Source organism: Stegodyphus dumicola, chromosome 6 (assembly GCF_044657685.1).
Source record: "Stegodyphus dumicola isolate Sdum_Otavi_A_Nest chromosome 6, ASM4465768v1".
Classification (NCBI taxonomy): Eukaryota; Metazoa; Arthropoda; class Arachnida; order Araneae; family Eresidae; genus Stegodyphus; species Stegodyphus dumicola.
The window spans coordinates 123,776,950-123,789,501 of record NC_140773.1 but is presented as its reverse complement, the minus strand read 5'-3'; the positions used below and the strand labels follow the sequence as shown (position 1 = coordinate 123,789,501).

Genomic DNA, 12,552 nt, shown 5'->3' with positions numbered 1-12,552 from the left:
TTTTTTTTTTTTTTAAGTTATTTTCTTAAGATGTACAATTTATGTTAAAAATTTTTACTCAAAGCTGTACATTTTTCAATGAAACTTGATCCTTTTTGAATATACTACATACATAGGATATTTTTATAAGCTTTTAGGTTGTAATATCTTTGCACTGTTGTGTGACCAACATAACACCCAGTAAAAAATCTCCCACATAAAATATCCACACTTGAAAATGCATGTGCTTATTTATTTATTTATTTATTTATTTTTTCTGTAAGTTTGACTAACAATGTTTATTGGACGACCAAAATGGCGAGATTTTTTAAAAAACTTCATTACAGACATATAAAAAAATACATATTTGGTGGTAGTCACTGGAATCAAAAAGTGAAACCAGTATTTACTTAAAAGGGATACAGGATGCGTGAGTATCAGGTTTTTATGAATTTAATGCCATTTTATATAAAAATGTTTCCCCTTATTATTGAATTCAACTAATAGTACAATAGTATTCTAAATTTGAGCTTTTGGATTAAAGGCATCAAAATAATTAGCCTGTTTAGGATGTTCTTTTAAAATGAAAGATCTTTTATTAGAATGGCAAATTCATTATGTTAATATTAGAATATTTCTATTTAAAAATTTGAGATCTTGTATTAGAATGACAAATATATCACAATGACATTAGAACATTTCTATTTTAAAATTTGAGCTCTTGTATTAGGATGGCAAATTTATTATGCTACTATTAGAATATTTCTATTATGAAACTTGAGCTTTTATATTAGAGTGGCAGACTTATTATGCAATATTAGAAGTCCTTCCATTTGAAATTTGAGCTCTTGTATAAGAATCCCAAATCACAAAAATATTTTGTTGTGTGAATAAATTTGAGATCTTGTATTAGAGTGGCATATTTATTATGTAATATTAGAAGATTTCCGTTTGAAATTTGAGATCTTGTATTAGAGTCCCAAATCAAGGATTTTGTTGTGTGAATCAAATTAAAGGCTTGAATTTCTTTTATTTGCTTTAGTAATTTTTTTATTAAGAGCAGATTTTTATTGAATAGAATGCAATACTTTTTTTATTGTATTGAATGTTTTTTTTTAAAAGAATACTTTGTGTCATATTTGAATTTTTTTAATTTAAAAAAAAAAAATAACTAGATTGAGCAAGTGGATTTGAATTGCTGAATATTGGCTAAAAGCCTTTTAAAATTAATTTTGATATGCTATCCAAAAGTTTTCTGTTCCAAAAAATGTCATTTCTTGCCAAGGGTAGGAAACAAGATTTAATAGAGGCAGCCAAAGAATTAGGTGAGGAAGTGCCGCTCACTAGTTAGGTCCCGAAAATTAAAAAAATAATCACTGAAAGTCAATTTTCCAATGAAGATGAAGTTAAATAAATTCTAATTCAAGTAACTGCTGATCAAGAAGAACACACGGTTTGGGAAGAAAGAGCATATGAATTAGAAATAAAATAGCATTAATTGAAAAATCAAGAAATACGAGCTAGAAAATAAACAACAAATATAGTAGAATTGGGCAATAAAATCCAGTTGTCACAAATTACTACAAGGTTTGATGGAAAAAAAGGATGAAATGGATTTATGTTCGATAAATTTTTAGAGTAAAGCTGAAATGGCCTAAGAAAGATTGGGTGGCTTATTTTTTGGATATTTTACATGCCGAAATCTCCTATATGTTAGCCAGAGAACCATCTAAAGATGCAATTAAGTATGAATACCAGAAAAATACAATCTTAAAAAGATATAAACTTAATAATGAAAAGATGAGACAGTGCTTTTATCGACATCAAAAGATTCCTGAAAAGTCTTGGAGAAATTATGCTCATGAACTTTACAGATATTTTGAGTGGATTGCAGATTTAGAAATTAAGATATTTAAGAATTTGAAAGATTTATTAGTTACCATGCAAATTAAATATAGGGTTCTGATGGAAGTAAAGGATCATTTTCTAGACCAGTGAATGAAATTAAAATTCTACATGAGCTAGTAGAAAAATTAGACCAGTATCAGAGTATTAAACAAAGCTTTAAGAAGGAAAATTCTAGAAAAAAAGGTTTAAAACTTCAAGGAAGTCATCAAAATGGAAACAGCATATAAGGTAGTTATCATAATAGATATAATCCAGAAGAAATTTCGAAAGCTTTTAAAACTAAACCTATATAATTAAGACAATGTCCTAATAAAATTCCTGAAAGGGAATTTGAGAAACAGATACAGTCTCATTGCTATGAATGCGGATCCTATTCACATCTTCTACCTCAGTGTGATAAACTCAAGAAGAATTTGAAACTGTAGCAACATATGAAACTGTACCCTCAAATTAATTTTCCAAAAAAAATAGTTTTAAGGATATTATGGCTTCATATACCAGACTAGGCAAAGTGAATGGCTGTAAAATGACCAATACTGGTGCAATTTTAGTATTAGGAGATTCATTAGATCAAGCAAGGTATTTTTAGGTAACAAAACAGCTGCATTGTTTAAAGAAGCAAAATGCAATGAAGAAGTTCAGATTCATATGATAAACGCCATACAAGCTCGTGCTCAACAGCGATGTCTAAAAGAAATGGAAAATCTAGTCTCAACAGACGAGTTAAATTCTGAAATTGAACTTGGCAACAAAGGCACATTGACTGAAAATAAAAAGTTTGCCTCCTGTGAAATATGAACGATCTGAATTAGACCTAATAAAGGCCTCTAAAGAAATATTAATACAAGAACAGAAGGAGAGTATTGAATTGAAGCCAATTTATAATTAAGCTAAAATTAAATCTTGCAAAGGTACAAGGTATATGTTAAAAGGTCAAATGCTCTTTTTCAAAAAGGAAGATCATGATGGAACACAAAAACTATTGACAGTTGTTCCTAGGATATGTCGGAAACAGTTGACGACTATTTGTCACGAAGAAACAGCAGCCCACCTTGGTGCAATAAAGGCAAAAGAAGCATGAGTCAAAACTTTTTATTGGTCAAATTGTTGCAAAAATGTCCAGAATTTTGTTAAAACTTTTGACAAATGTCAAAGAATTGGAAAGCCGCAAGATAAAAAGAAAGCTCGTTTGAAAATTGTCTCTGTTATCACGGAAATATTTTCAAAAATAAATGTTGATACTCGTATGCCTTTGCCCATGACACATTCAGGACTTAATATCTTATAACTGCAATCTGCATATCTTCAAAATATCTAGATGCAGTTCCTGTCACAAATCTTTGTTCAACCACAATTGTTGAGGTTTTCCTTCAAATTTTTACTTGAATGGAATTTTCAAAAGAGATGCAGACCAACCAAGTCACATCTTTTATGAGTGCGCCAACATCGAATTTCCTAGAAAAATTTAGAATTAAAGTTGTTTGAAGTTTGGCAGGGCAATCCTGCAGAGAATGCATAGAACTTTAAAAGGAATTCTTTTATTCCTATGTCTAGAATCTGGTCTAGACTGGGATAAAATATTCCTATGTCTAGACTGGGATAAAATTTTATCCCAGTCTTTACTTGCTCTTTGAAAAACTATTCACAACAGTGCATGTTTATAAGTTTCTCACCAGCAGAATTATTTCACAGCAGAAACTTAAGAACACCAATTATGCTATTTTATCAAAATTAATATGGTAAAGAAAAGGAAGAAAATAGTGTAGCAGACTATATGTGTGAACTAATGAATTGAAAGAGGAGATGTCAAGAACTTGCTGTCCAGCATACAAAAGAAGTCAAAGAAAGGCAAAAACTCTGTTATGATCACAAGACCTAGACTGTAAATTTCAAGAAGGAGACTTAGTTCTAGTTGTGGTTCCTTCGAAGCCAAACAAATTATCATTTAAGAGGTAAGTCCTGGAAAAATAATTCAACAACTATCACAGACTAATTATGTAGTTAAGTTCCCTGAGAAAAATAAAACTCAGGTGTACCACATTAATATGTTGAAACTGTACTTTCAATGAGAAGAAAATATAAACTTGCTGTGTTTAGAAGACAGGATGAACAACTATGAAGATGAAATATTGATTCTATATTATAGCTCAGATACTGTAGTGTCTGAAATTTGCAAGGCATCCAGTTAAATTCACTATCATCTGAAGACCAATGAAAAGATTTAAAGCAGTTGATATACAAGTATTCCTGTATTATCTCTAATGAACCAGGATGTACTGACCTTACTGAACACTATATAGAACTAGAAGCAGAAAGACCGATATGTGTACAAGCTTACCGGATGTCTACCAAACCGAGATTTAAAAAACTGAAGTAGGAAAGATGATAAAACTCAAAGTAATAGAACCATGTGATTCAGATTTTACCTCTTCACTCATACTGGTTAAAGTTCCTGGAAAAGAGGCAAGACCATGCATTGATTACAGTCGCTTGAACAAGGCAACTAAGACACAATATTTTCCCTTGTCAAATATTGAACATTTAGTGGAAAAGTGTCATCTTCCAGATATATAACTGTTCTAGATCTTACTTCAGGTTACTGCAGATCCCACTAATAAAAAGAGCCCAGCGTTACACTGCTTTTGTGACACGTTTTGGAACATTTAAATGCTTAAGGTTACCTTTCGAGCTAAAAAATACACCACACGAGTTTAGCCGTTTGATAGCAGGATTATTAAGAAACTGTGAAGAATTTCCTGTACCCTATATTGAGGATGCCCCAGTATTCTAGCAAACCTGGAAAGATCATTTGAAGCACCTAGAAATTATTTTGGAGAAGATGAAAAATTGCTAAACTGCATATTAAGCATTTGAAATATCAATTTACTCATACGACCAGGAAATATCTAGGTAATGTAGTAGGATAAGATCAAAGAAGATGAGGACAAATAAAACTCCAAGCCATAAAGGACTTCCCTACACCTACCAACAAAAACACAGGTTCAGTCATTTTTAGGACTTTCGGGATATTATCGAAGGTGCATTTCTGAATTTTCTGTGATTTCTGGACCACTGGCAGATTTGCTGAAAGGAAAATGTTGTAAACTATTAACTGGACTGATGAGTGCCAAAACAATTCTGATGAACTTAAGAAATGGTTAACAGAAAATCCAGTCTTGTACAGTCCGAACTTTTCTCAGCCATTTATCGTTCAGTGAGAAGCTTCAAATATTGGTATTGTATTATCACAAATAAATGGTAGAGGTGAAGAACATCCAATAATATTTCTTAGCAAAAGGTTTTCACCTATGGAACAGCAGTACAGTACAATCCAAAGGGAGTGTGTTGCCATTGTCTTTGCACTATAAAAGTTAAAATTCTGCCTAGATAGACCTCAAGTTCATCATTCAGACTGATAATCTTTTAGTTTGATTGGATAAAAACACTGTGAATAATCTTAGACTATTATGATGGGCTTTGATCTTACAAGGTGTGCATAGAAAGGGTAAACACCATCAAAATGTTGACACTTTAAGTAATTTTATCCAGACATCTCACAACTAAAAACACATATTCAAGAAAGTTAACAATTTCATTGTTTAATTTTTTTTTAATATCAGAATATTAAATTTTGTATGTTTATTTAAAATGCTTATTTGAAAAGCACTTGTGTTCATTTGGTCTGATATTTAATTGTACTGGCTACAGGTTTGCTTGGGCACGTTTATTTTGTAAACAATTTTAATGTACTTAAACTGAAAATATTGTCTTAAAAGTTTCATAGGAAAAACTTTTTTTTCAAAAAGTTGCCCATGAGGGAAGGAGTTCAAAACTGTAACATCTTCGTGTTGCTATGTTACCAACATAATACCCAGTAAGAAATGTAAAGAAACCTCGTGCATAAAATACCTGCGCTTGAACATGCATGCGCTTAAAATGTTTTTAAGGGTTTTTTTTTTTTTCTTTATGTCTGAGTAATAAAGTTGGGTGTTCAATCAAAATGGTAAGATTTTTTTAAAAACTTCATTACAAGGTTTACTCGAAGGCTTGAATGACTGACTAAAGAATTACAAATATGGAAAACTTTATATATGATTGAAAATTTAAGATTTTAAAGCTTACTTCTTTTCAAAAATACAATGAAAAAAAATATCACGTCAGAATGTTATTCCAAAACTATACTTCTAAATATTTGACACTTAAAATTTTAGGATTCATTACTTTTATAGCATCATAATGTATGACATTCAATTCAGTTATGCTTGTTGAATACAGTTAATTTGAATATACAGTAGTCATTACATAAATTGTTGCAAAAAACATTGTTTCAGCAATTCTGGTTTCATGCTTGAATCTTTAATTACTCTTCGCCTTCCCTTCCTTTCTCCTATTTTTCCTATTGCATGTAATATTATTTAGCCTAAAAATCTTATTTTGAGAAACTTTTAAGCAGCACTTCAATATCATTCCAACATTTAAAATTGCAGTTCATCATTCTGAAGTTTTTAAGCTGATCTAAGTTGAAAAGCAACTTTTACCTCTTCTCCTCATTTGCAACAAGAAGAATGTGTTGTTGCAATTCATTTATTTGTTTTTTTTATTTTTATTTATGTGTGTGTGTTTGCTTTTGTTTGTTTGTTACTGCGGGAAAAAAATTTTTTTCCCACTACTTCCGTACCAATAGAATATTCTGCATGTGATAAGATGCCCATTTCATCACACAGTATAATTCTTCATTTCTGAGATTTATCAACAAAAATTATTAATACCATGGTATATAATGCTAGCATTATTTATATCAGCATAATCATTATAATGCATATCTAATAACTATTCTTCACCTACTCTGCCAATAATGAAAAACATTTTACATATATGTGATATGTGTATTAGATATATGTGGTAAGATAACTCAGATGTAAATCTTTTAAAATTTACATTAAATAGTTAATGGAACTAAGGATCACAAATCCTTTCAAAGTGACATACTAATAGAAAATTTCTCAATTAAATATTTAGAAATGACAATACAATGATAAATAATAAATATAAATAAAGACTTCTGATTAAAGATTAGTTACAATAATCATAGCACTACACATGGCAACAGTGCAATACCTCAGCATAGTGGAGGTTTTTTAATTCCAAGCAATTCATTTTTTATTACTCTTTGAATTTATGTCATTACTGTAATTACTTACTTGTCATTAATGACTGTAATTACTTGTTGGCATTACTTACACATGTTGTTGAAAGCAGAGTTGTAAGCTTACCTAGAATTTGTTTTGAAATTTCGTTTTGCCCCTCTAATGTTAGAGCTTGAATTTCTATACATCTTCCCAATATAAAATGTGTTTTCTCATATTGGTCAAGATGTTTAAGTGATCAAATGAACAAACCAGGTTTATTGAAGACAAAAGATGAGTCTAGAAATAAAGTTACTACTTTATGAAGGTGATAATATTAAAAACATTTGTAAAAATGTCTACTTAATCTCCCTCTTTAGTACTCCTCATTAGCAGATATAGCAGCATAATCCAAGAAAGCATATTTTAGAATGCTTCTCTTTGGGATTTTCTTACATCATTACAGAATCAGAACCTACATGTTTATGTGGTACTGGCAATGAAGTTCACCCCCAGAATTAAGATTAAGATTAAGAAGGAATTTCATAACAGCACATTTCATAAAGAGGTTGTTGTATCCAGGAAATGGCCAAATGGTTTGAAAATAGTATTCTAAAAAAAAAGGAAAGATACATCATTTCATGAAACCGAAAGCAATAAATTCTACATTATTTACATGATTATGCGAAAGATTAAGTACAAAAGTTTTGCTGTCCACATCCATGTTAGATGACTGTCTGCCTCCAAAACAATGCTTTGTTCTCTTACATGCATTGACTGAGGTTCAATTTTAGTTTTCCTTCATGATCACAGCTGTCATATTATTCATAGATTTTATGAAGGATGAATGAAGGCTAGACAGGCTAGATTTCTTGCCCATCTAAATATTACATATAAGGTTGAGAGATTTGAAGTAACATGGCAAGATTCCAGGGCAATGTCAAATCTTTCATGATTCATTATTATATGGAAAGTTTTTCAAAAATCTTGACTTAATAGAGAAAATGTGAATAGATGTTTCTTTCCTTTCTGAAAAAATTTACTACGAATGATATAAAAGAACACTAGATTTATTAAAGAATTTGAAGAAGATGTTTTTTACAATTAAGTAACTGAGTTGTAAATATGAGAGTTGTTTTCTGCAGCAGAAGACTCCAGTCTGAACAGACTTCATTTTAACAAAAGAAAAATAGAAATTCATTTATTGTCTCATGATTAAACCTTTGAAATTCCAGTTTTGAGAAAATACTGACAGATTTCTGAATGAAAAAACACAATGTATTTCCTCAATCTGTTTTTCAAAGAGAAAAAATATTTTAAATACATATATATATATATATATCCATTGAGGTTCTAAATAAAAGAAGCAGTCTTAAAATAATCATTTGACATATTTATATTATAAAACTTCTGCTTTATTCCATTTGCATTTGAAAGAAAATCATGGAGAAACATCTCAAACATTCAACTAATATACAAATAATAATAGTTTGTTCATGTTTAAAATCTGAACTCATTCATATCTTTTAAAGAAACAAAATTCTTACCTTAATTGGAATGAAATTAAGGTGTCCCTCTGATGCTAATGCTTTTGCAATCATAGTTTTGGAACAGCCAGGTGGACCATACATCAGTATACCTCTGCATGGAACAATTTTGAATTGCTTAAACTGTTCTGCAAAGCGGAGAGGCCAGTCTATCATTTCAGTAACAGCATTTTTAACATCATGCATACCACCAATGTCAGTCCACTTGACCTGGAAATTTAACAATACCTTAATTTAAATCATTTTCAAAATATCAAACAATGAAGAAGCTATTCCAATGTTGGTGAACCTTTTTGGAGGTGCCTACCCAAAACATTTTTTTTGGGGGGGAAAGCATGCCCAAAACCTCTTTGATTAATTCCTCATTGGAGAGCGATTTACCATGTTTTGCCGGGCACAGTTAAATCTGAAAGCTGGCCATTGTTAGATGCTTTGTTTCAGAAAGATAATTTCAAAAATAAACTTTCTAGTAATTATAATTCCTCAGTTTCCCTTCAATAAATACCTTCCTTTGAGCTTCATCAAATTTGGCAGCAATCTTGTGGTTTGTGTTAAAGTGCCGTCTGACACTAGATGTGCGACACACAACACTTTCTCCGCACAGAATGCATGATTGTTTCCTACTGTGTTCAATAACTCCAAATGATTCTATCCAAGGCTCTTAAATGATCTTCCACTATGAATGTTTAATTTTGTCTTTTTTCTTGGAGTTATTTGTGAGGGTTCAAGACCTGGAGTATAGAAAATCTATTTAACAATGAAAGTATTAAAATTCAATGGCAGTCTGTAATAAATTTGAATTCATTTAACAAACATTAGCTGCTTCAACTTTCGCGTACTCTTTGCCATGTAACAAGTTATATGATTGGTCCAAGCAATTGAAACATCATAAATTGTGTCAAATAAATACATACATCATTTCTCGGCGATATATGAAAATTTTATATCTAGGCTTAGGCCTTATGCCAGTTGCATTATGCGTAGTATCATCTTATTGTGATTATTGATTAAGGGAGTAATATTTTAGTCACATGCCAGCTGATGAGGCTCTGCATACCAACTGTGGCATGTGTGCCATAGGTTTGCCATCACTGAGCTACACTATTCAGGAGGTTGTACGATTAATAATTTTATTACCAATGATAACCATGAAAATGGTATCATGAAATATATTTTAATAGCTTTTACTAATATACAGAAAGCATTAAACTGCTCTTATTTTTAAGAAAATTAAGCATCAGTAATTTGTTACTCTTTGTGTGCCACATCATTCCTGATTTTAGTCAGGTAAAATTTGTGTATATTCTCATAATACCATCACAAGATATATGTATGACTTCTGCATACTTCTGCATTCTCATAATACCATCACAAGATATATGTATGACATGCATAGACTACTCTTTATGCATATGAAAGTTATAGATATTACAGTTTTTTTAATATGACCATAAGATATAATTTGCTATAGACAAGCTGCAGGACCAAACAATTTGCAGTTTCCATGTGTTGATTTAATCACTGGATATTTTAGCCAATGCAGAATTCATACACATTTTTGCACATGAAAATTAAGCACTTTTAAGGACCATTAATGAATAAAATTAAGGACCTATCAGCTAATGAACCTGAATAATTCAGTTATAGATATTATCTATGCCTGAACTTCACTTTTGTAATACCACCCGAAGAATAAAACAGTTCCATAATTAGGATGCATTATATTAAACATAATTTAATAAATTTATCACAAAAATGTTTGACAATAATGTCAATTTTGTAAAAGTTATCAAATAACATTAAATGTTTTACACTTATAATAGTTGAACATATTTTAAAGAAGATTAGTGACATTTTATTTACATTTTACAAACCATCAGCTTTATGTTGATTTTTTTTCTTTTATGTTTAATTTTATCATGCACTTATTCAGCAGGCAGATTTTATGCCAAACGGCATAGGTTAAATTAGAAGTAAAATCATAATCAGCATGATCTGTAACAGAAGATAGGCTGTTGCCATTACTGCTGCACGCCTAGAGAGAGACCTGCTGATCAGAAGACCTGAATGCCTGATGCTGGCATGGTTGATAAGTTTTGAAAGTTACTTATGCTTTACCTCTCTGGCAAAGTTACTGTCTTAGCTTCGTATAGAGATCCTAGAGTTGTAACCCAATTAATATACTTTAAGGTTCCAATAAGCCACTGAAGCATCAGAGGTGATAAGTTGTTTCCTATTATTCTTTGAAGTCTCGCTAGCTGTAAGGAATATGTTTTACATTACTTTTTACATTTTTGTACTGTATCTTGTGACCACAGTAAGAATTAATGAAAGGCACTAACTTAACATGCAAAGATAACTTTTAAGGGTGAGCAATTACAAATAATTAAGGTAGGTAGTTAGATACTCTTAGTCATTATAGATTTATATGATCACCATTAAACTTTATTTACTTTCTTAAAAAATATTTGTTAAAAAGCACTATTAAAATCACAAACTAATAACATTTTACAGTTTAAAACACACATGATTTATGACATTGATTCTTAAACTATATTAGGATAATTATACATTAAAAGCTGCAAAACATAAATGCTTTGTAGACAAAACACACTACAAAATATTCATAAGTATTTTTTAACTAATTCATATCAATTTGCTTCCCTTTAAGCATCCTTTATAACAATAATAAATTTGTTCTAATTACGCAAACCAATGTTCCCACTAATTTTTGTTTTATATTCTAGCTTGTCAATGTCTCAACAATAAACCTATGAGGGTTTTTACTTGATCTGGTAAAAGTTATAGTCCAAAACCCCTGACATACATGAAGTAAGTTATTGCCATGTTTGAAATTAACTACAAAGTAGGATAAAGGTTTAAATAAACCTCTTTATTTAAACAGAACTTGGAACATAATTGCACTTGACATGAAGCAAATTATTGCCATGTCTGAAATTAGAAAATTTAGATAAAATGAGTATAATAATATCCAAAGTATGATAAAATAATATGCAAAGTATAATAAAGGTTTAAATAAACATCTTTATTTTATGTGATTGCTGAGAATAAATCATATTTATTTAAACAGAACAGAAAATATAAATGCACGTTCTTATGCTAACAAAATCAACCACAGCTCGTAGTGAAGTAACTTAACAGGAAAAGGCAAATTCAAATTTAAAATGTGAACTAGACGTCACAGACTACTCATTTTATAAGCTGGCTCAGTAACTCTATCATAGTAATAAACTCAAATGTCGGCAACGATAAGGCAAAGCTAAATAATTAGGAATTACAGGAACTAATGCAGCATAAAGCAGAGGCCAGAAATACACTCTGTCTTACAATACAAAAACCTCAGTTTAAATACTATCCAATCAATTTTGCATTCTGGTCAGGAAACAGAAAGAAGACGTTATGATAAAGGCTGAAATTATGAAGAACTAGTTAATTTACATAATAATAACTGTAACATGTCTTTGAAGAATTTTCTTTCTCTTTATGTATTCAGTTTCCTTCCTCAATAAATTTCCTCTTCATTTTAGAATTTTTGGATTGAATAAAATATTTCTGTTATTCTATAAAGTATACATATTAATAACGTATAGAAGAAGCTGCTAATTTTATTTCTTTAGCAATATGAACATTGAGAATAAATATGAAATGATGATCAGGGTTGGTTACCAAGACGGTGAGGCAGAATGTTTAGAATTTAGTGATGCACACAAGCAACAAAATCTAGAAATGGCAAACTTTTAAAATTTAGGACAGGCACTAGAAGCAGAACTTAGGAAGGCACTAGGCAGCAGAATTTAAGACCCACAAAGATCATATCAAGTGGGAAAATGCCTAGTGCTAGCCTTGTGTATGATGCATTGAGACACATAAGATGAATCTTGTAAATTGTCAGTTTTCAATTTCTTTATTAACCCTTTGATGCACGAAATATTATTTTTATAATTTTTTTTTTACTAAAAACTCTAGAAATT

General features: G+C 30.4%; 1 protein-coding gene across 7 annotated transcripts in view; it reads right to left on the bottom strand.

The window, feature by feature from the left end:
* LOC118190863 (ATPase family gene 2 protein homolog A) overlaps window positions 1-12,552 on the bottom strand; it is a 99,702-nt gene that overhangs the window by 20,326 nt on the left and 66,824 nt on the right. For all 7 annotated transcript variants that reach the window (XR_015041714.1, XM_085818885.1, XM_035361648.2 and 4 more), the window contains one exon: window positions 8,561-8,770. Coding sequence is in view for 6 of the 7 variants with exons in the window: in XM_085818885.1 (XP_085675011.1) it covers window positions 8,561-8,770 (210 nt within the window). In the remaining variant the exon portion in view is untranslated. The remainder of the gene's footprint in view (window positions 1-8,560; window positions 8,771-12,552) is intronic.